This window comes from Anastrepha obliqua, chromosome 6, assembly GCF_027943255.1.
Source record: "Anastrepha obliqua isolate idAnaObli1 chromosome 6, idAnaObli1_1.0, whole genome shotgun sequence".
NCBI lineage: Eukaryota > Metazoa > Arthropoda > Insecta > Diptera > Tephritidae > Anastrepha > Anastrepha obliqua.
In genome coordinates this window covers 6,837,056-6,861,985 of record NC_072897.1, presented here as the reverse complement: position 1 = coordinate 6,861,985, position 24,930 = coordinate 6,837,056, and the positions used below count along the sequence as shown (strand labels likewise).

General features: G+C 34.9%; 1 protein-coding gene across 1 annotated transcript; it reads left to right on the top strand.

Annotated features, from left to right (window-relative positions):
* Positions 1 to 15,811: 15,811 nt before the first annotated feature.
* LOC129250066 (uncharacterized) lies at positions 15,812 to 17,008 on the top strand. Its single transcript, XM_054889711.1, has 3 exons — positions 15,812 to 16,481; positions 16,832 to 16,950; positions 17,003 to 17,008. The coding sequence occupies exons 1-3, from the start codon at positions 15,812 to 15,814 to the stop codon at positions 17,006 to 17,008; spliced, it is 795 nt and encodes a 264-aa protein (XP_054745686.1).
* Positions 17,009 to 24,930: the final 7,922 nt, after the last annotated feature.

Below are 24,930 nucleotides of genomic sequence, written 5' to 3'. Positions count from 1 at the left end.
TAAACAAAACAGAGTTAAATTTAAGGAAAATTTATATTATCTCCTTCAAAATATGACCCGTCTGAAGGAACACACATGTGCCAACGCTTAACCCAGTCCTCCAAACACTCCCGGCAGGCCGATTTGTATTCTCTTTGATCAGTGCGATGGCGCGTTATCACCATGCAAAATCTGAGAACGGTTTGCAACACACAGCATCTCTCTAAGGTTTCAAAACGGATAAATAATATTCTCTATTGACTGTCTGGCCCGATGGAAGGTACTCATGGTGGACTATGCCTTGGCAATCGAAGGAAACAGTCAACATCACCTTCCCGGTTCTTTTTGCTCATAGGGTATACATATCCCATGTGTCAAGTGTGCGCAGAAGCTTGTGTTCTGGGTTTGTTAGAATGGTGGTAGTTTGTACATATATTTAAGCACATATGTGAGTATGCGCGTTAGGCTTCCTGGATGGATATTAGAATATTTTCTCATCAATATGTGTATGTAAGTAGTTCAGATTTGACTGAAGAAATTAAATATAGGAATGCATATTCATATGATTGACTTTATGGCTGTTTTACATATAAATCAATTCAAATGAATAATGTTATATAGAAAATAAATTTCTAAATAACTGGTATTAGAAAAACCTGAATACACTATTTTAAATCAATTTCAATTAAACCAAATATAAAAAATGAAATAAAAATATCGAATAAAAAACTGCGCACAGGATTTGAACCTGAGTCAAACATGAGACTATGTACTGCATATACGACACGTCTTTCACGATTGCGCTAATCTACAATTATTAATGATCTTTTCTAAATCACTCATTTATTCGATTCGCAGTTTTATATGCACATATTCTGCGTTAGTTGAAAGTTTGTATGCGTAATTATATGCATATGCATCTGTGTATGCGCGTTTGGCTTTCTGGACGGATATTAGAATGATATTTTCTCATCAATATAATTTGGATTTGATGAAATAGATTATAGACATATGTACATATTTTCTGTTTTGATTGATTTATATAAAAGTCAGGTCATATCCAGTATGAACTATTTTATACCGAAAAGAAATTTCCATTTATAAAATACAAAAAACAGTATTTTAAAGAAATTTTAATTAAAATAAACTCAAAAATTTTACCAAACTTTCCTGGTTTGAATTGTAAAAAAAAAAAATGTGCAAGAAAAAAAATATGACTTCAGGATTTGAACCTGAATTATATACGTGCCAAAAAACAAAACGAATAATTCCGCCGACTTTAGCTTCTGCACCACAAACTAACTACCGCGCGGCCTTCTTAATCGCAATTTTATTCGCTTCGATTTCCTTAGTAGTGTGCCGAAAAATCTTATGAACGTCCTCAATAGTATGGTAAACGCAGAAAATATCTGAATTCTTGGCCTGGCGTGGTAAGTAAATATAGAAACCCTCCACTCGCGTCACTCGCGTGGTAAATATCTGCAATTCCGACCTCTTCAGGAAAGTTGAATTTGAAATGACCTTATTATGAATCTATAAATTAGAACTCGAAAAAAGCTCTTTTAACATTTGCTCCTTCTCATTGCATTAACATTCTCTGGTTATAGCTCATTAGACTAGTATAACTCACATCTTACAAATACATGTAATTTAAGGCAGCTCTATGCCCGCGTTGCCAATATAATGGTTAAGTTTTAAGGATCGGTGTTGATTTTGAATAAAATACAATTTTTTTAAGAAATTGTCATTTCTCTTTATTATTGTCATTTCTCTTTATATTGGTATGGCTCAATTACGTATGGAACAAAATATCGGCCGAATGTCCGCCGCGACCTCGGCGACACACCTCCATCCACGCTGAGGCATAATTGAGGTTCTATGCCGTTAATGTGCCGAATTATCTTATCATTTAGCTCTTGAATTGTTGCTGGCATATCGATGTACACCTTTCCTTTCAAATAACCCCAAAGAAAAAAGTTCAACGGTATCAAATCACATGATCTCGGCGGCCAATTGGCATCGCCGCTACGTGAGATTACTCGGTCATCAAATTTTTCGCGCAAAAGAGCTATGGTTTCGTTAGCTGTGTGACAAGTGGCACCATCCTGTTGAAACCATATATCGTCCACATCCATATCTTCCGATTTGGGCCATAAAAAGTTCGTTATCATCTCACGATAGCGAACACTATTCCCAGTAACTGCCTGACCGGCCTCATTTTGGAAAAAATACGGCCCAATGATGCCGTCGGCCCTTAAACCGCACCAAACAGTCACTCTTTGTGGGTGCATTGGTTTTTCGGCAATCTCTCTTGGATTATCATTCGCCCAAATGCGGCAATTTTGCTTATTGACGAATCCACTGAGATGAAAATGTGCCTCATCACTGAAGACGATTTTATTTACGAAGTGCGCGATATGCATTTTGATTTGAACGCCCGTTTTCATAATAAGCCTGAATAACTTTAACGCGTTTCTCGATTGTGTACCTGTCCTTGGGTCAAATTGAGTTAGTCTGAAATTGGAAAATGTAGAATAAGATGCAGGTTTAGGTGTGGTTTACATTCAACATCTACCCTTGAAGTTTAACCACCCTTTACATATGTTCATTTATACCAGTTGTTTCATCTATTCGTCACTGGCTAACGGTTAGCGATAAGAAGATACCTAATATCAATACACGCAATCACCTCGGCGATGCCAAATAAAATATTATTTTGCACTCATATTTACCGCCTAAGTAACCGAGGATTTAAACCGGTCTTGCTTCTGACTGTAGCCAAAATATCGTTATAATTATAATTATTAAAGGACAATCAATAAAAAATGCGAGGACTTTGAAAAATTGGGGATAAAAATCCAGTATGTTTATAAAGGCAAATCTTGAAATGAAGGCAAACAGGCAGCCTAGTGGGATATGTTAGGTTATACGTTAGGTTATACTGGCTGGCAAAGCCATGCAGAAACCAGTTTGGTCCGTAGCAATACTAGAACAGAGTCCGTTTTTTCTTGTTTCCTTTTTTTGGAGAGAAAAAAATGCACGTACTATTCGCAAATTTTAGGAGTTCCTCAAGCTCCAGATAGCGGATAAATCCTATTCTTTCCAACCTGAGAGCAGCCAGGTAGCATAGTCTAGTTTTCAAGAGAACCAAACAGTAGCATAGAAGATGTTCTAGGGTGTCTATAGTACCCGGCTCCTTACATATCCTGCAAGCATCGTTAAAAGTTAGATTTACCTTGTAGCAATATGCTGCAACTACGCAGTACCCTGTTAGTACAAGAACTAAAGTCCTTCAGTTCCTTATATCGAACGATATAACCGATTTACTATACATACCTGTTATCATATGCGTGTTTACACATGATCCTGGCAACTTTGCAAATGGTTACACTAAGCCATCTGACTTTCACCTTTCTTAACATGTGCTCCTCTTGTTTTAGATAATGGGAATAAAATCGTCAAAAATAAAGTGAAAAATGTTTTCTTCACACTGCGCACACGCAAAAGACGTCAAAAATTATTATTATTATTTTGTTTTAGAAAATATATTATAAAATATATATAATATTAAACCTAATTGCAAGCGCCCTGGCCATCGACTTCGAATATATAAGTAAGTTTTTAGCATTAAAATTATACTAAATTACTCAAGTTACATTCTTCTAAAAAACTATAAATTCTCAAAATATTTACATATTGTATATGTACACATGTGATCTTTTTGAAACTGATTAGTAATTAAATGTTTTTGCCTAATACTCTCTAAAACCAAATTGAATATATGATCGTCGGACACAATATTGCTGCAAAAGGGGCATGTTGGTTTTGGACTTCCGGTGAGAAGATTGTGAGTTATTTGCGCATGCCCTATCGTTAAATGTGTGAAAATGATTGCTTGTGTGGACGAGTGATATTGCTGGCGTAGAGAAATTTATCGCGAGTCGGGTAATTTTTCCATTCTGTGAGTTTCTTTTGATGGCAGTGTGTCGTAATATTTTCTTCAGGTCAATATAATCGTATGTCTCATATTGAAAAGTAGGTGCCAATCCAAAGTATTTCGTTGCATTATCAGTTGTACATTACCAGGAATGCCGACATGGTCAGGCACTCAGAGCAAAACAATTTTTTCCTATATTTAATGCAAAGGCCATTATTATTGTTGAGCTGTTGCATATGTTTTGAACTGCATTTAAGCAGGAAAAACTGTCGGAACATATAACGAATTTTACCTTTTGATGAATGATATTTTCTAGAGCTTTGCGGATAGCAAAAGCCTCGGCCGTAAATGCGTGTGGAGGGAGCGTACCACCTGTGATGGTACTGCCGTTCGATGCGGTAGCCGCAAAGGCAGTGTTTGTTGCTTTAGAGCCGTCTGTAAAAATAGTTAAAAAATTTACTTGCTTGTAATTATTGACGATTTCCAAAAAAAAATTGATAAAACTTTCATTACTGGTGTTGGATATCTTTAAAGCGTGATGTATCAATTTTGAATTCAGTTATCAGCCACTCGGGTTGCATACTGATTTTATAGCATTTAAACGGTATATTTATATCATAAAACTCGCAGTAACTTACACAGCGTCGAAGTGTATATTTAAGTTTATAGTTTACACTGTGTTTAGAAGCACTAATTTCGATTTTATTGAGACTACAGTTATAATACGTTAAGCTACTTTTTCGGGCTTAACTCAAAATCCGTAATTAAAAAGCGCGATTTCCCATACAAAATTTCTCTCCCAAAATCTGATATTATATAATAATCCTATATAATAACTATACTTTTTACATACAACACAGGGTTCTGTGTTATCGATAATTATTATTACGAATGTAAGGAGAAACATCGAAATAAAAAAATTAAATTAAATGGATGCCGGCAAAGAAAACAGGTCTGTAAACATAATTCTTATAACATTGTTTTTTTAAATATTATTAATTAGAGATTCATTTTATAGAAAAAAACGTGTGTCCATAAACGTTTTCGCCTCTTATTACTTATTATAGAATTTCCCTTGAGTATTGCTGCCATAATTTTTTTAAACCTCAGTAAACGTCGCATACGGATCTCCTCCAACTGTTCATTACTAACAGCCAATTGCGCAATTAAATTACCTATTCCTTCTCCTTGAATTTTCTTCATATCGTTAATAATAATTAAAGAAATCAAAAACACCGAAATATTCCACCAAAATAATTTCTATGAAGAAAAATCTCTCAAAGCAGTAATGACAGCTGATTGTCAGTTTTGCAGGTAATCTGCCATATGTGAACGGGTAGATTAATTTGGTGGATTTATAGGAGATTAATGCATATGTGAACGTATTATTAGGAGAATATAATAGCTTAGGCATCAGTTGGATCGTTGTGTCGTACATCTTTTCTCTCAATGAAGGTAAACCAGTTTTGCCCAAAATGAATTTCACAGGTGATGTTGAGGATGCGTTTATGCTGCGTCGAATGGCAGCATGATATATAGGTTCTAACTGTTTGATATTTGTGTTTGCACATCAACCAAAAATAGGAAGCCCATAGTCGATCTTGGAGAGTATAATGGCTTTTGTGATGTTTGTGAGAGTATTGTAGTGTATAAAAGATCTTTTACTACATAAACCTAAAATCTTTTTTAGTTATTCACAGATTCTACTATGGTATCATCAAAAACTAGTTAAAGATATACATATGTATACATTTTTTTCTTTTTGATAACATGCCGTAACCTGCATTTTGGGATGAAGATAGATGCCCCAGATTTTATTCCCTATTTTTTAAACTCCATAAGTACTTAATGAAGGTTTCGTTAACTGCTTCTCGATATTTCAAATTGGTATAAACAATTGCAGCATCCACATACAGTGTGAGTTTCATGCTTATAATTTTTATACAAATATCAGTGAGTTTGTCGAAAGCAATTATAAATAAAATTACTGATAGCGGAGAGCCTTGGGGTATACCATTTTGAAGAGGCTATGTATTAGAAAACACGTTACTTAAGCGGATTTGAAACAGTCGGTTCGTCATTAAAGCTTTTACTATTTTAAAAGCTTTCGGACCCATTTTTCATAATGCGAGTTGGCTTGAAACCGCATGCACTCCTACACGATCAAAAGCTTTCTCGAATAGCCAGAATTGTGGCATGGTCTTTAGTGGCAAGAGAGTGAGACACGTGGTGCTAGAGTTGAATAAGCAAGTCCATTATACTATGCTTATTCTTAAAGGCGGTTTGGTTATGTTTGATAAGATTATTTTTTCTTAAAAACTTTTCAAACGTGTTTCTACGACAGAAAATCAAAGAAATGGGTCTGTACGACGAAGGTAAGCTAGTAGGTTTACTTGGTTCATACCCGTATGTGTCCTGCCATCAGGACAATTGTGGCTATGCGCCAAAGATACGGGTATGAACTTTTGGAGAAGTTGTTCCGAGAAAGTAACTTTTGTTTTGCCGCTAGCGCCAAATTAGAGAGCATAGGATATGATATACGATCCATGCTGTGAGTTTTACCTTTGGCAACCTTAAAACTAGTTTCTTTTCCACATACAAAAATAAAATAAATACAATAAATTTACCGGGGTGCAAAGCATGAAATACCACTGGTCTTTATCTGTGATGTAGGTAGGTGAAATGGTTGAAGTGCCGGTCTGGCACTCCTCAAGTAGCACTAAAGCGCCGTTTTAATACTATTATGAGACCTCCAACTTGCAGATATCTACAGCCAGCCAGAGCTGTAGATATAATGGCACACTGCCCCAGGCTGTCAAAGAAAGGAGCGCCCAGTGACCTTAGTCGTCTAGCTGCCAAACCCGGACATTTACAGAGAAAATACTCTACAGACTCCTTCTCTAAAAGGTCCCCATCCTTAAGTGCTGATTCCGATTAACAAAAAACTATTTTGTTTTCCACATATAAATATAAAATAAATACAATAAACTTACCGGGTTGCAAAGCATGAATACCAGTGCTCTTATTCTGTGATGTACAGGGTGAATGATATGAAGTATTACCAGAGAATGTTAATGCAATGAGAAGGAGCAAATGTTAAATGAGCTTTTTTCGAGTTCTAATTTATAGATTCATAGTAAGGTCATTTCAAATTCAACTATCTTCACGAGTGGGGAATTGCAGATATTTACCACGCGAGTGACGCGAGTGGAGGGTTTCTATATTTACTTACCACGCTAGGACAAGAATTCAGATATTTTCTGCGTTTACCATACTACTGAGGAAGTTCATAAAATTTTTCGGCACACTACTAAGGAAATCGAAGCGAATAAAATTGCGATTAAGAAGGCCGCACGGCAGTTAATTTGTGGTGCAGAAGCTAAAGTCGGCGGAATTATTCGTTTTGTTTTTTGGCACGTATATAATTCAGGTTCGAGTCCTGAAGACATTTTTTTTTTCTTACACATTTTTTTTTACAATTCAAACCAGGAAAGTTTGGTAAAATTTTTGAGTTTATTTTAATTAAAATTTCTTTAAAATACTGTTTTTTTTTTGTATTTTATAAATGGAAATTTCTTTTCGGTATAAAATAGTTCATACTGGATATGACCTGACTTTTATATAAATCAATCAAAACAGAAAATATGTACATATATCTATAATCTATTTCATCAAATCCAAATTATATTGATGAGAAAATATCATTCTAATATCCGTCCAGAAAGCCAAACGCGCATACACACATGCATATTCATATAATTACGCAAACAAACTTTCAACTAACGCAGAATATGTGCATATAAAACTGCGAATCGAATCAATGAGTGATTTAGAAAAGGCCATTAATAATTGTAGATTAGGGCAATCGTGAAAGACGTGTCGTATATGCAGTACATCGTCCCATATTTGACTCAGGTTCAAATCCTGCGCATAGTTTTTTGTTCGATATTTTTATTTCATTTTTTATATTTGGTTTAATTGAAATTGATTTAAAATAGTGTATTCAGGTTTTTCTAATACCTGTTTTTTATAAATTTATTTTCTATATAACATTATTAATACTTCATTTGAATTGATTTATATGTAAAACAGCCATAATGGCAATCATATGAATATGCATTCCTATATTTAATCTCTTCAGTCAAATCTGAACTACTTACATACACATATTGATGAGAAAATATTCTAATATCCATGGATGCATCCAGAAAGCCAAACGCGCATACACGCATATGTATACAAATATGTATATGCAAACCTTCAACGAACGCAAAATGTATGCATATAAAAAACAACAACTGCGACCGTCTTCTTGTCCGTCAGTGAAAAGATGGGATATGTATACCCTATGAGCAAAAAGAACCGGGAAGGTGATGTTGACTGTTTCCTTCGATTGCCAAGGCATAGTCCACCATGAGTACCTTCCATCGGGCCAGACAGTCAATAGAGAATATTATTTATCCGTTTTGAAACCTTAGAGAGATGCTGTGTGTTGCAAACCGCCGGAAATGTGAGCAAACAATTCTCAGATTTTGCATGATGATAACGCGCCATCGCACTGATCAAAGAGAATACAAATCGGCCTGCCGGGAGTGTTTGGAGGACTGGGTTAAGCGTTGGCACATGTGTGTTCCTTCAGACGGGTCATATTTTGAAGGAGATAATATAAATTTTCCTTAAATTTAACTCTGTTTTGTTTAATTTAAACATTCCCGGTACTTTCTGATCATAAGGTACATATATGCGGCTTTGCGGACAGCAATGTGTGATTCGCTGGAAGTCGCATTAACTCGCGACTGTCGCACAGTTAGAAGACATATTTACATACATATAAGGGTGCATACATACATACGGAGCCGCGGCCACTCGACATGACAAAAATTTAAGATTTATCAAATATTGGCAAATAATTCCACGCGAAATATTCCAATATTGACTATTTTCGAATGGTCGCGAAAATTGGCATATGGGCGGCTCGTTTTATGAATGAAATTGAAATATGAGCTCTAACTTATGAATGAACTTTTTGTTTTTGTTCTAAATTGTTCAGCGCCGTCGCTGATAGAATCATGGCCGCTGCGACTGCGTCTACGAATGTATTTTGTTTTTGTAGTCGCTAGGCTTAGATTTTAGCTTTGCGCGATATGCGCATGTGAGGTATGTGTTTTTGTTGTGTTCTAGAACATTTTAGAATGTGCGGTGGCAAAGCGGCCATGGCGTTGCGCTTGCTGTTGCTTTTGCGTCTATCAAAGTACATATCGTGTTTTTGTAAGTACAATATTAGGAATATCGACTGGTGAAAGACAAAAGTACACGGAAGCAAGAAGGGAGCGCTGTGCTCGCGCATATACATATGCATGAATGTATGAACGTGCATGGATGTAGTAACATATGAATACAATTATTTTGTAGGAAGTTTAGAAGGCAAGTATATTAGGTATATATGTATGTATGTATATATGCTAGGACATAATACATATGTACATAGAGCAGAATTGTTTTTGCACTAGTTAGGAAGAAACTCGCTAGTGAGTATGTGTATTTGTCTTGTAAGAATGTGATGTGCTGTGACTTGTGTACATACATAAGTCAAGGTTATTTGGGCATACATGCATATGTACATATGTATGAAAGGAAGATGATGTTCTTGCGCTTGTGCATTATTGTTTTTCATATACAAATGTACATACCTACATATGTATGTAAATGCTGTCGAATACATAAACTATAAATTGACATACAATATAAAATAAGTGTTGATTTATCTTAAACCGTTTTTTTTTTCTTAATGCAAATACCTCTTATTGACATGTACATACATATTATGTATGTATATTGTCATATACCATCATTTATGTACATATAGAGTATACGTTCATTTATGAATGTATGTAATGAAAAACTTCATGAATTACTTTCAGAACTTTATTAAAATTAATTCGCGTCGCGCGCATGCACAAAACCTTGGTTCACAACGCAGGCACAGAAATAAACGCACTGCGTATTTATCCTCCCCATGTGACTCGGCATCAATTCTCGGCGCCAATTTTTTTTTTTTTTTTTAAATGTGTTTTTTTTAATGTAATCGTAAAAAATTTTTAATAAATTTTATGTATCCGCTAATCATTTCAAAAGTAACAAAATGGTAAAAAAATAAGAAGTCGAAGAAATAAATGCACCGCCTATTTTTCCTCGCCACATGTTAGACTCGATTTCAATTCCCAGTGAAAACCTTTTTTTATTAATTTTTTTTTTTAAATTCGTTTTTGTTTATGTAATTAAAAAAAATTATGTAATAAATTTTACGTATTCGCTTATTATTTCAAAAAAATACGAAAATAATAAAAATTTAATTAGTTTAATGTATTTATCCTCCCCACGTGACTCGCCATCAATTCTCGGTGCAAATTTTTTTTTTCGTTTTTAAATGTGTTTTTTTTTTAATGTAATCGTAAAAAGATTTGTAATAAATTTTATGTATCCGCTTATCATTTCAAAAGTAACAAAATGGTAAAAAAATAAGCAGTCGAAGGAATAAACGCACCGCCTATTTTTCCTCGCCACATGTTAGACTCGATTTCAATTCCCGGCGCAAACTGTTTTTTATAAATTTTTTTTTTAAATTCGTTTTTTTTTTAATGTAATTGAAAAAAAAAAATTATGTAATAAATTTTACGTATTCGCTTATTATTTCAAAAATACGAAAATAGTAAAAATTTAATTGGTTTAATGTCAAGGTGAGAAATGTGTTGTGTGTTGAGGTGAAAGATGTGTGGTGTTTCTAATTTTTGTGTGGGCAAAAGTCAGTGAGGTGTCTATAAACTCGGTGTGCTAAATGACCTTATTACAAATCTTTCAGATCTCAATTGTACTAAAAAAAGCTTACAGTAACATTTGCACCTTCTCATTGCATTAACATTCTCTGGTATTACCTATACAAAACACCATCACTTTTTGGTGGGAAATTAGTTTTTATTGATTTCAAAGACAAAATTGTTCAAAATAGATTACAATTTTATCATATGTATATTCACTTTAGCTCTATATGTCCACCTTTTGCCTTGACTATAGCCTTCAAATGGTCAAAAAACGAGTTGCATGCTGCATGAATGTGATCTTGAGGTATTTTGGCCCATTCTCGTATAATCGCTGTTTTGAGCGCTTCCATACGGGCATATTTTTTAGACCTCACCTTGCTCTCCAAAATGGACCAGATGGAATAGTCCATCGGATTTGCGTCTGGCGAATTCGAAAGCCATTGTGTGGACGAAATGAAGTGTGGAACATGATTTTTTAACCATTCTTGGTTCAAACGACCTTTATGAGACGGTGCCGAGTCCTGTTGGAACGTCCATGGTCTACGACCGAAATGTTTGCGTGTCCATGGCTCTAAAGCAGCTTCTAAAACATTTTCCCGAAAATAAGTCGCATTCACTTTGACAGCGGGCTCGATAAAAACGATTGGAGAGCGTGAGCGGTCACTACGGCCCAAACCATTACTGCGATGGGAAATTGCTTAGAGTGGCCATACGTAGGCTCAAATTCTCGTAAGAGCATTCGGTCAAGTAAACACGATCGTTTTGAGTGTTTATGAACTGCTCAATTGGGATTTTTTTTTTCATCAGAAAACACAATGTTAGGAAATTCGCCACGTTCGTGCAAGCGCAACAACTCCTTTGCTCTATCGCACCGAACTTTCTTGCTGGGGTGAAAGATCGTGTGCTCTCTGGAGCTTGTAAGCCTTGACGGTGAGCTCATTTTCCAATATGCGTCGAATGCTGTCTTGCGATATTTTCAGTTCTTTGGCCATTTTTCTTTCACTTCGACGAGGATTTCGTTCAAGTCGAGCCTTCACATTCCGAACCATTTCAGGCGTTGTTGCGGTTTTTTTTGGTCCACCTCCATAGCGTTTTGCAATGCTACCGGTATCATTGTAACGTTTTATAGTGCGATGCACAAACATTTTATTCACTTTGAGGTGACTGAGCTCAGGAGCAATGGCTGGTTGTGATTTTCCAGCCAAATATAACGCAATCACACTATTACGTTTGAATTCCATCACAGAAAAAAAAATTCATCAAAACTGAGACGCAAATGCTTTTGATGGCTTGTAAACAATATATTGAACTGTCATTAGAAGAATTTTGACGTTGATATCATGAGCTGTTTTACAGATACAAGCAGTGCACAGTGGTTCCGCCATAGGACATTTGATGAAAATAGTCATGTTAAAATTATGCAACAATATTTAGCTAAATGTTAGTTCATTAGTCATAGTAACTTAGAGTATAAAAGAAATTTCAACTGCACAAACAATTCACTTATAATTGTGCCTCCAAAGTAAGAAAATTTGAAAAGTGATAGTTAGCGTGGTCTTCGCTCCATACTTACGCAGTTCCGGGAAGTGTTATTTTTCTAAGAATTACTGTGTTTATGACCTGTTGTACAATGGAAATTCAAGTTAAAGGTATGTTCGACATGTTGAACGTTTTGTTATATTTTTTAATTATTATTTAATAGGTTTTCAGACCGTACGAAATACGTATTTTAAAATTTGCCGTTTATTTTTTTTTTTATAAGAAGTTTGTAAAGTTTTAACTAAGTTCGCACGAATCTGCACAAATGAAACATACATTAAAATATTCTTACGTATGTCCTCTTTAGGGTCCAATCTGTTCCTATGTGTAGGATTTTGAAAAATGTGATTCTATCAAGATTGCTGATAAAGATTTTTTTTTTGTTTTAGGTGTAAATTTGAAGTGTTCATTTACGTGCATGCATATTCTGGACACGTGGTTATGTTACAATAGCATTAATAATGATGTTAATAGATGTCGCCACGTACTGAAGAACATAATTCAAGCTTTACCAAACTCTGAGAATTTAACCTTAGAAGACGTTGAAAATCGTGTTTCTTGGATCTGTTCACGGATTTCTCGATACTGGAAAAAAGTGCAAAGATCAAAAACAAGGCTGATTGCCAAGTACAGTAATTGGTTAACTGGTTAATTTGTTATTAAGAGACTTTATTCATTCAAAATTGCCTAACGCTTTACCATCTTATAAAAAAGTTCTTGACGCAAAAAATCGGTGTTACCCAACAGGAATTGGCGTTACAGAATCATCTGCCGAAATTAATTTACAATGTTTGTTGGACCACACATGCTCTCGAATTCTCGAATTTCAAAAACCAGTATTGGTAAATATATCTGAATCAAGTTGCACTGAGTATGAATTAGTAGGCAGAGAGGCACGAGCTACGAATAGTGTGAATTGTCAAAAATGAAGTCTAACCGCCGCCGGGGTGTGGTGAAACTTTTAACAGAGATGTTTTACAGCGATTTCTCCTTTAGCATATTGGCCCTGCACAGTTTTTGGCCTCTGTAGGAAATCAAATTGACGAATAGCCGACGGCATTTTGCAAAGTATTTGCTTGTGCATTTTTATGTTCCCTTGATAAACGAAAATTTATTCAATTTGTATTTTCAGACAAAGGTGATGAAGAAAAAATGATTGAATATTATTTATTATATGCGCCAACATTTCAAATCAAAGTAACTTTAATATTTTGATTTAATTTTAAAAAATTCATTATAAAACGACGTCTCACATTTTGGTATGTGCGTTTTAGTAAATTTAAAACTAAACAAATTTGATGAACTTTTTTACTAATTTTTTGAGGCGAATTTAATTCATAGCATACAAGTGTTTTGGTATATTGACATACATATGTATGGATTTACATTTGAATATGCATTTATTTGTTCCTTTGGCAAACCAAATTTTTTTCAATTTACATTTTATTACATGGAATAATAATATGCATACATTTGTATGTGTGCATTTTCTAGATAGTATAAAACTTTAAAATAAATAAAGGAAAACTGCAAAGAAACGTATTTGCATATATGGGACAACTAAGTTCAATCTTTATTAAATATAGTGTTGCACGCATATGTGTGCACTGAAGCAACATGACCTACCTCACGAGCATCGTCTTATATTTCATGTAAATAACCTAATGATCAAATTCCTGCCTCACAAATGCTAAAACAAATTTCATTTGAATATTCATGTACATATTTGTATGTGCGCATGTACACTTGGTGCCCATATCACTTCAAACAAATCAAAAAATTCTGTATACAAAACGCTTCATTACCAGGCACACAGGAAGATGGCATATGCAAATATAATATAAATATGGGGTCGAGGAAGCTAGCACCGCCACAACGTCAAAATCAAAAACTTTTTGTGCCCAATTTATGGGCTATTTATGGGCTAATTTTGGGCCGCGACAAAAATTTTTGGGCTCTTCTCAATCTAGAATCATTGACACTTCAAAGTGGCGGTGCCAGCTGTAAAATAGCCAGCACCGCCACAATGATAACTCGAGAACGGTTGGTCGTAGAAAAATCTCAAGGATATCAGAATTTTGGGCTATTTATGGGCTTTCAAATCCATATAAACAAATTTTTAAAAAGTCACCCTCTCTGCATAAACTGACACCCCCACATGCATATGTCCTGTAAATAATAATGAAAACGACAAACTAAAATTTTTTCACAGCACTATTATCAAAGTTACTTGCTACTCAACACTATTCAGTTGCAAAAAAAAAATTTTTATATTTTTTTGTCATTTTTATTCACGCAAGTTGAGGAGGGGGGTGTTAGTGTACACAGAAAGGGTGGTTTTTTTTGTTTTGTTTGTATGCATTTGAAAGCCCATAAATAGCCCAAAATTTTGATATGCTTGAGATTTTTCTACGACCAATCGTTCTCGAGTTATCATTGTGGCGGTGCTGGTTGTTTTACAGCTGATTTGCAAAACTGGCAATTACTTGAGAGCTAAACGAGTCTAAAAAATTTTGTTGTATCCCATCATCAGCCTATAATGCAGACAATATTGAATGAATACGATAATTTCTTCAATACCTTTAATGTATCAAATATTTAAACATAAAATGTTTTTATGGGTAAACTAAATGATATATACATAATTCAGTCAAAAGGCCATACTTCGATTTTGCTCTGGCATAACCTTTCATCATTCACAGATTTTTGCATGCTGAATCGAACGATATAAAAATTTTTTCTTACATTTTTTTGAGAATTTAGAGAGTGGCAAGGAAAGATTGAGAGAGCGAAAGAGATAGCAATATTATCTTTCTCTCACTCTCTCTCTCTCTCTCTCTCTCCCTCTCTCTCATACACATTGTGTAAGCGCAAGGCGCCAGGGGTGTTCAACGACCATATTTCCATTGTCACAAGCATTCATGATTATTAGGTGTCAGTCTCAAATTATTTTTGAACTTGCAATTTTTTAATTTTATCAAGCAAATTGTGAAATTGTTTTTTGTATAAAACAGTATTTTTACGAAATTTTCTTATACTTCTCGACCAAAGTATACTAACTGTATCATTCAGTAACGCATTCATTTTTTTTGTTGTTTGAACGATTGTTCCGAGAATACTAGAAAAAAATTTTTTTCGTTGTTGTTATGACGTCAACGCCCAGAGATTACATGGATAATATAACACGAAAGTAAACACAGTAAACGATGTAAACACAGACAATACGGCGTGTCGGATAACCAATCATATCGTTCTTTAATAACAGAAAGACGTACACACAATTTGAACAGTCAGTTGAGTTAGAGAAATTGTCAGCGAAAGTATCAATGTTCTAGGCTCCTTCGATACATCTTGCATTGTTTCTAACTAAAGTAACAATCCATTTTTCATCGTGTGTGTATATGTTATTAAAGTGTATATATATTATTTTAGTGTGTATATATATTATTTAAGTGTGTATATATATCATAATATAATATTATACGTAGACACATAAAATTTTTGACAATTTTTCACGTGGACGTAATTTTTATAGACAATGAGTGTCAAACGCGGTAGGCCTCGTGATCTTGACAAATGTCAAAAAATTAACACATGTATATTATCATTTAAGGATGATATAGTTTGCGGTGATTCAGTTGCATCTAAATCGAACAATGTGTGGCAAACATTATCCGCTCAAACAGGGTTATCCGCATCGGCCCTTTATAGCCGAGTGATCTGTAATCGGTATGGCATCCGAGACGAACTCTTCGGATTATCAGACGAAAAACATGAGGACGACCACCCTATTGACGATACAATTGACTCGGTTAATTCATCTTGCCCTGATAGAAGCAACAATTTATTAATTTGCTTCGGACCGGATGAATTTAACCAAATGACGGAGAGAAATACATATTCTTCAAAAGACGCAAGACGACGCAACAAGAAGCGAGAAGTGCTGCACTTCAAACCCGGTGTATGGGAGGTTGCAGTGAATGATCGCCTGTATGCGATGTACAAAATTTCATGTGGATTTCACTTCAGGAAACACCACCTGTCATCAGAACGAGGAGCCGGCTCGTTCTCGGGGTATTGTAAGTGTGGCAGTGAAATCGAGGGAATAATAAGTGATATCGGAAAAAGTACAGTTAATGTGAGCTGTCTGATAACGCGGGGTACTGGTAAATGTGGCAAACGATATTGTCGCGCCCCTGAGCGAGAAGGTAAATATCATTTAAATTTTTTTTAAGATTCGACCTGTTATCTGACACTTGATGTTAAATTTTTTTTTTTAACAAATTAAAATAGACGAATAAAAACTATTTCAATGAATTTTTGAAGCATAAACCCTTTATTGTATCAATTCTAGTCAAAGTAGTTGACACACTATTTCACCAAGAATTGATGAATAATAAAGATCTTTGAGAGATTTGAAATCATTTTTAAAAAAATTACGAAAAACCATAAGACGTCAAATGACTGAGTTGATCGAATCATAAAGTATAATTTCAAAATAAAAAATGAAAATCAAAAGGTCGCAGGTGATCGCTAACTTTTTATGTTTCGTTTCTAGATATTGGGAATGAGTTACATGCAAAAAATATTGCTCCGTCAACATTTCGAGCTCTCCGTGCGAAGGAAAAAATGGTAAAATGCAGTGATCCTGAACCGGGCACTCTTTACAGTGCATCGGTATTGAGAAGAATAAAAAGTGAAAAAACCCAAAAACTCTATGTTCATAAAGATGTAATCACTGCACTTAACATCTTGCAGGCTGAGAAATTGAGGGGGACTATTAAATTTCTCTCGATAGAGCCATTTTTCGTGCATTACTCGACGTCCTACCAAATCCAAAGGTATAAAGTCTTTGCAATGCATGAAGCTCACCCACAAATATCTTTTGATGGCAGTGGAAAATATGTACCACGCATCAAATTTCCAAATGGGAATCAATCAGGCCCAGTATTCCTCTACCAGATGGTTGCCCGGAGATCCGATGGTAGCGCATTTGAAGTAAATCAAATGTTCTCAGCGACTCATAACACCAACATTATTCATTATTGGCTTTTGGAATTTAAAAGCTATGGCGTTCCGTTGCCAAAAGAGATAGTCACTGATGGCGGATTGGCATTACTCAATGCGGCGATTCGAAGTTTTACTTCATATCAAAATGTTAACGAGTATGCTGACATATGCCTAACGAGTACACGAGAGAATTTACATCCTCCAACATGCTACATAAGGATGGATGTCGCCCATGTTATAAAAAATTGGAGGGATATACTCGCAAATTCAAAAATGCGCTTATTGCCAAACGTAAAAAAATTTTACATGGCAGTATTTGGCCTTCTCATTATGAGTCGCAGTCTTGAAGACTTTCGTGAAATCTTGCGATCTATGATGATTGTCAGTATGTGTGAGAAAGACGGTAATGTTACGTCATCGAATCAGCCGACTATGTGCAAATTTTATAAAAACAAATTGCTTCAGATGATCACCAACGACGCAGTGAAATGCCAAATTAACGCTGGGGAATTATGCGCAAAACTGTTTTCAAAAATTCCCAGCTTTACAACGATCAAAACTTGTAGTACTGGCTGCGCTCCCATAGAAAAGGATTGGCCAACAGTTTTAGTGCCACTCAACGAAATAAAACAAATTCCTCAGTATTTGGAGGAATCTGTATTTATTAGACATGCAAAGCCATGTCGAAACTGCAAAATAACAACAAATATTGATTTTCGAATTGGTGTGTATCAATTTATAAATTTATTTTCTTATATTTGTAATATTTTACTTTATTTAATTAAAAAAATTTTATTTTAGGGCCCTTTGCAATAGTCGAGATATACCCTGTAGACGATAATAACTGCAATCTACAACTGAAGGATATTCAAAAATGTATTGAATTTAAGAATAAAAATAAACTGCAGCTACTTGGTGTCGTCAAATTTAGAGAATTTATTTCTCGAAAAAATACAAGAAATCAAGAAATGAAAAAATTAAAAACCGCCATTGAGAATAAAGAAAATATTCTTTCAAAAAACGAAGGTAATGAATCGCTAACACCAAAAATTGCCATGAAAGTATTAAAAATTATGATTCTTTTTCAGTTCCGGTAAATGGCCATTACACGGGTCTTGTTTTGTGTGGAGATAACTCATGGATAGAGTTTGATGATTTTAATCCCCAACAAAAGCCAAAAAAAATAAAAGACTGTACGTGGCTTCAGCCACATGTAGCCATCTATAAGCTTAAAAAATAAATATTTATTTTAATGAATAGTTTGTTTTTATATTTACTGTATGAAATTATAAAACCTATATGATAATATAGTTTAATTAAAGATATTTAGTTTTTTTTTGGATCTCAAAATCAATAAAAAAAACTATATATTTTCGTGTGATTGCGATTTTTTTCTTATCACTATATGACACATCTGTTAGTTTGCCTACAAAAAAGGTTCAATCATCAAATATTAACTCTATTAAATAGGACACTAAAAAATTACTTCTCCATACAATATTGTCTACTTTATGCGCTGCAACAAAATTTTTTGGACTTGTATAGTTTTCGATTAATTTTCAGTTTTGCATATCAGCTGTGAAATAGCCAACATTGGTACAGCGATAACTCGAGAACGGTTGATCGTTCACTCAACCTTCATTTATAAAAAATTTAAAAAATTTATTAAAAATTATTTTGCAGCTGAATACTATTAAGAAGCATGTAACTGTAATGATACTGCTGCAAAAATTATTTAGTTTGCCATTTTCATTATTATTTACGCGAAAATTGAGTGTGGGTGTTAGTGTACACAGAGGGGGTGGTTTTTTTTGTTTTGTTTGTATGCATTTGAAAGCCCATAAATAGCCCAAAATTTTGATATGCTTGAGATTTTTCTACGACCAACCGTTCTCGAGTTATCATTGTGGCGGTGCTGGCTATTTTACAGCTGGCACCGCCACTTTGAAGTGTCAATGATTCTGGATTGAGAAGAGCCCAAAAATTTTTGTTGCGGCCCAAAATTAGCCCATAAATAGCCCATAAATTGGGCACAAAAAGTTTTTGATTTTGACGTTGTGGCGGTGCTAGCTTCCTCGACCCTATAAATATGTGAATTGAATTCAAGCAAAACAATGCTTATTAATATACACATATGCATGTGCATACAACCGCACACACAGGGCACTCACTCTATTCCTCAAAATGCGTATGTCGTTCAAAGCTAAAATTCTATGCCTAGCGACTACAAGAACAAAATGCAGTCATAGACGCAGGCGTAGCGGCCATCATTCTAGTTGCCATAGCGCTGAATAATCGCGGCGGCGCCGAACAGTTTCAACTATTGTACTGTGCAACAAAAACTCATCATCAAAAAATTCATTGATAAATTCGAGCTCATAGTTCTAAGACCAAGAACTTTCATTCATAAAACGAGCCGCCCATATGCCAATTTTCTCGACAATTCGAAAATAGTCAATATTGGAATATTTCGCGTAGAATTATTTGCCAATATTTGATAAATCTTGAATTTTTGTCAAGTCGAGTGCCCGCGGCTTCGTACATATGTATGCATCAATATATGTATGTAAATATGTGTATATGTACAATGCTGTGCCAATGAATGTGCGCTGCGCCTATGAATGCGCCCTGGATTTCTTGAGAAGTTTACCGTTTTATTTTGAGCTGTGGCTGGTGAGCATACATACACACAGCATATATGTACATATGTATGCGCAAATGTATATAAATTCACAAATTTACATTTGCATATGCCATCTTCCTGTGCGCCTGGTAATGAAGCGTTTTCTATAGAGGATTTTGATTCAGTTGAAGGGAATTCAACAAAGTTTTACAGACACCAGACAGACAGACATAACATATGTATATAATTTTGGATGATTTGGAAAATTCAAATATATAGGTCATATTAAAAAGCTACCTAACATTCTTTGCTTCTAATCACCAAGAAATTCTTATCGACTGCTGCTAAATTTACATAATTCAGCCCCTTACTGTTAACTTTTGGTGAAAAATGTGGCTGTGGTGTACCTCGCGCGCAAAACGAGTACCCCTGAAAAGTGCTGCCTTTTCAGTCATTGAGAATTCTCTATATTTAACGTTCTCTGTAGTAGGTAAATGGGGTTTCGATGGCAGCACTGGACATAGCGAATACAAGCAAAGTTTTTCTGATCCGAGAACGGAAGATGGAAGTTTAATTGTTACATCTTATGTACCCTTGAAATTAATCTGTAAATCGATTACCTCTGACCCAGATAAGATAATTTGGAAAAACCCTCGCCCATCGTCCATAAGGTTTTGTCGGCCTATGCATTTTCAATTTGCTAAAGAAACTAAAGCTCTTTGTGTTCAAGAAGAAGAGTATTTTAAAAAAGCTATTAGTAACTTCAATCCGACTGTTGTTAAAATTGATAACCATAGTTATAAAGTAAGTCATTCTTTACAATTAACGATGGTTGATGGTAAAGTGTGCTGTTCTCTTAGTGACTCATCTACGAGTAAATGTTATATTTGTGGTGCGACACCTAAAGAAATGAATGACTTAGAAAAGTGTAGAAACAAAGAAGTAAACTCCAGTAGATTTGAATTTGGTTTATCACCAATGCATTTTTGGATTCGATTTTTTGAATACTGTATTCATGTTTCTTATAGAATCGAGTTTAAAAGGTGGCAAGCACGTTCATCTGAGGAAAAAGCACTTTTAGCTAAGAGAAATGAATTTGTTCAGAGGGAGTTTAGAGAACAATTAGGCTTGATAGTTGACAAACCGCGATGTGGAGGAAGTGGCACCTCTAATGATGGAAATACAGCACGAAAATTTTTCCTTCATTCAACCATATCATCCGAAATCACAGGAATATACAAACACGTTATAGACAGATGTAGTTGTCTCCTACAATGTCTTTTATCTGCTTTTAAAATTAATTCGAATAAATTCAAAATATACGCACTAGACACTGCTAAAATTCTAGTTAGTAAATATTCATGGTATAATTTACTTGCATCAGTTCATAAAGTGCTCATTCATGGGTCGGAGGTAATCGATCATTGTTTATTATCAATTGGAGAATTATCAGAGGAGGCAGCTGAATCATGTAATAAATTAGTGAATCAATTCAGACGTGACAATACCAGAAAGCACTCAAGAACTGTAACTAACACGGATCTTTTGCACAGGCGTCTTCTTAATTCCGATCCATTTATATCTAGTCTACGAAAATTACCATGTAAAAAGAAATCTATGATGTCAAGAGAAGTGTTAGATTTATTGAGTTAAGAGTTTTGTATTTCTAAGTACATTAACTTTTTGGGAAGTGAATATTTTATTGTTTTCATAAATAAGAATAAGTTAACTGGCATCAAAGTATACTTTATGCTCATCCTTTCGGAATTTAATGTTTTTTTCTATTATTGTTTATAATTTAAGATTTATGCAAAACTTTAAAAGAAACAAAAAAATTTTATATAAAAAATGTGTGTACCTAATTTTACTTAGACTTTATATATTAATTATATATTACTTTATTATATATTATAATTATTATATCTTATATATATTCTTATTATATATATATTACTTTTTATATGTCTTAATGTTTTTTTAACAAATAAAAACATTTCTCAACTTAAAAACATACTAAAAAGTCATTTATCACGCCAAAAGTTCTTATGACCGCTCTTCCTACCCGGCGGTACCACTGTGCAGTGTGAAGCTGTCATATCATAGATATAATGTCATAGATATAATGGCGCACTGCCCCAGGCTGTCAAAGAAAGGAGGGCCCAGTGACCTTAGTCGTCTAGCTGCCAAACCCGGACATTTACAGAGAGAATGCTCTACAGTCAGAGTATACTTGCCATTAAATCCTAGTTGAAATTTGTGGAGAGGATAGAGTAATGTCTCTTGTAGAGGAAGAGTGTGTTGAAAAGTGGGTTGGCAAACCATTATTAATTATAGTCAAATTATGATTTACTACGAAATTTTCAGTAAATATAACCCTTTTGTTTGTTTTGGGGGCGCCCCAAAGTGGGATCTACGCATTTAAATCTTCCGCCCACAAGATAGGTGCTAGGAGTTGGAGAAATGAGTTTTCGTTCAAACCTTGAGAAGGTGGAATATATGTATTTGCTATACGTAATGTATGATTTAATTTTATTTTCAAAGTTATTGTAGATAAGGCAGATGTTATGTTTATTACCTCGTGCGGAACGGACCTTTTTAAGAGTATACCGACCCCTACAAACATAACCATTATATTATATCGGATTGTTGGGTGTTGTAGGAATCTGTGTCTCTTGAATATCGATTACATATGGAGTTTTCTCTTTGATAAGCAACTGAAGCTCATGGTAATTATTGACATAACCGTTCATGTTCCATTGAACTATTTTTAACGCCATTATATAATAAAAGAGAAACAGATGTGGATCTTTGTTCAAATTTTAGCATCTATGTGTGTATATGAGGTTTTGGATATCTATACTAATATTATAAAGAGGAAAACTTTGTTTGTAATGAATAGGCTCAAAAACTACTGGACCGATTTTAAAAATTCTTTCACCATTCGAAAGCTACATCATCCACGAGTAACATGGATTATATTTTATTTTGGAAATAGGGCTCGAGATATAGGTCAAAACGTGGATCTGGGTAACCTTTGGCTGTGTATGTACAATATTGGTATCAAATGAAAGCTGTTGATAAGTGCTTTAATACGGGGTAATTTTCATACCTATTGATGACTAGGGTCTGGAAATATATGCCAAAACGTGGACCCGCCGTGTCTTTGCACCGAATTAAACCAAACTTACACACATTGTTAAGTAGGTATTGAAGATGGTTTCCGTATAGTTTGGATACCTATTGGTAGATAGGGTCTCGAGATATAGGTCAAAACGTGGACCCGGGTAACCTTTGGTTGTGTATGTACAATATGGATATCAAATGAAAGCTGTTAATAAGTGCTTTAATACGGGGTAATTTTCATACCTATTGATGACTAGGGTCTGGAAATATATGCCAAAACGTGGACCCGGCGTGTCTTTGCACCGAATTAAACCAAACTTACGCACATTGTTAAGTAAGTATTGAAAATGGGTTTCGTAAAGTTTGGTTGTAATTCGGAGCACTGGCAACGGGTACAGTGTTCTTTTGAACCAGCCATAATGTCGCTTACTTTTTTAACGCTTGGGGCGGAACTGAACTGTCAAATTGACAGTGTGAGTTACAATGTGTCAATATTTCTTTCTGATTTGGATGCCATAAGGAAAAAACGTAAGTGCAACATGTAAAAATTGTTTGTGAATTTTTTTGGAGTGGATTTTGGAACAGTGAATAATTTCTTACGAAATTTGAGAATTTAATGTGAAATCCGAATGAAATTATGTGTTCGTGGAAAAAACCATTTTTTTCGTTTTTTTTTTTTTTTAAATATAAATGGATAATGGTTAAAAAAGCTCCAATGTTTAATAAAACATATAAATTGAAACGAAAAATTCATGGATGATCAGGAAAAAAGACGATTGTTTATTCATATGCGTTGATTTGAAATTTAAAAACAATCTTCTTTTTTCCTGATTTTCAATTTATATTTTATATTTACTCAAAAACAAATAGAAAAACAAAAAATATTGTTTATGCCAAAGCGCTTGAATAAAGAATAAAGAAATAAATAATATGAAAATCATATATTTTCTGTTCTAAACCATATCTATTCTATTTTAGTGTGCCCAGCGAAGGGGGCCGGGTTTGCTAGTTTGTTATATATATGGTGCTCGCAGGTACCAACGTAAACGCAGGCCCGTGCGAGCTGACACGATGAAACTAATGACAGGTGACACGCGGGATCACCTTTTTTCAGATCTTTGAGGAAAAAGAGTAGTAACAGTTTGCGCAGCCTTATTGGGCAAGTAATTTGGGGTGTGTGCACGTTTTTCCCTTTGGATAATATCACCCGGTACGCGGTGCCGCAGGGGTTAATATCAGCTTCCTCACAAAGCTTCTTGAAACTTTCTTGCTTGCTAGTTTTAATGGCTCTTTTTAGCGCTTGCCTTGCTGATCTAAGATTTTCAACATTTTCAACAAAGTCAGGTCTCCCTCTACTGCGCTGCATCTTGCGTCTAGCGTAGAGGCATTGAGATCTTAGTGATTTGATGCTTTCGTTCCACCAGTAGCATGGGTATATGTGTTGGCGCGTTACTCGCCTGGGCATGGAGGCATCGCAAGCATCTCTTAGTCCTTCTACTAGGATTTTCGTCCAATTGTCTTTAGAACAAGCAGGGAGTTGAAGTTTCTCAATTAATATTAATAAAGCTTCGCTATCCAGCTTCTCGTCCTTCCACTTTGGACCTGTCGGCTTGGGTGCATATTTAAGCCTTCTTTCAGTGATGTCCATTATGATAGCTTGATGGTCACTGTGGATGTAACCCTCGCTCACCCTCCATTTGATCTTTTGAGCAAGGGAATCATTTTCCAGGGCAATATCTATGACTGACCCCATTCCCATTTATTAATAGCCTGTTTGGCCTTTTGGGTCTCTTTTTACCAGTGTCCACTCATTTGTTGGCTTCGGCTGGACTGGGTGAGTAGAAGCTGGTACATGAACTTTCCCCTACGGCTGCATTTTTCTCACTGCTTCTGCTTTTTCC

What these genes read in the sequence shown, in the direction of transcription:
- LOC129250066 (XM_054889711.1), top strand. Translation starts at nt 15,812, where the DNA reads ATGAGTGTCAAACGCGGTAGGCCTCGTGATCTTGACAAATGTCAAAAA. An exon ending in TCGCGCCCCTGAGCGAGAAG is followed by an intron (nt 16,482 to 16,831) that starts GTAAATATCATT and finishes TTTCGTTTCTAG; the next exon opens with ATATTGGGAATGAGTTACAT.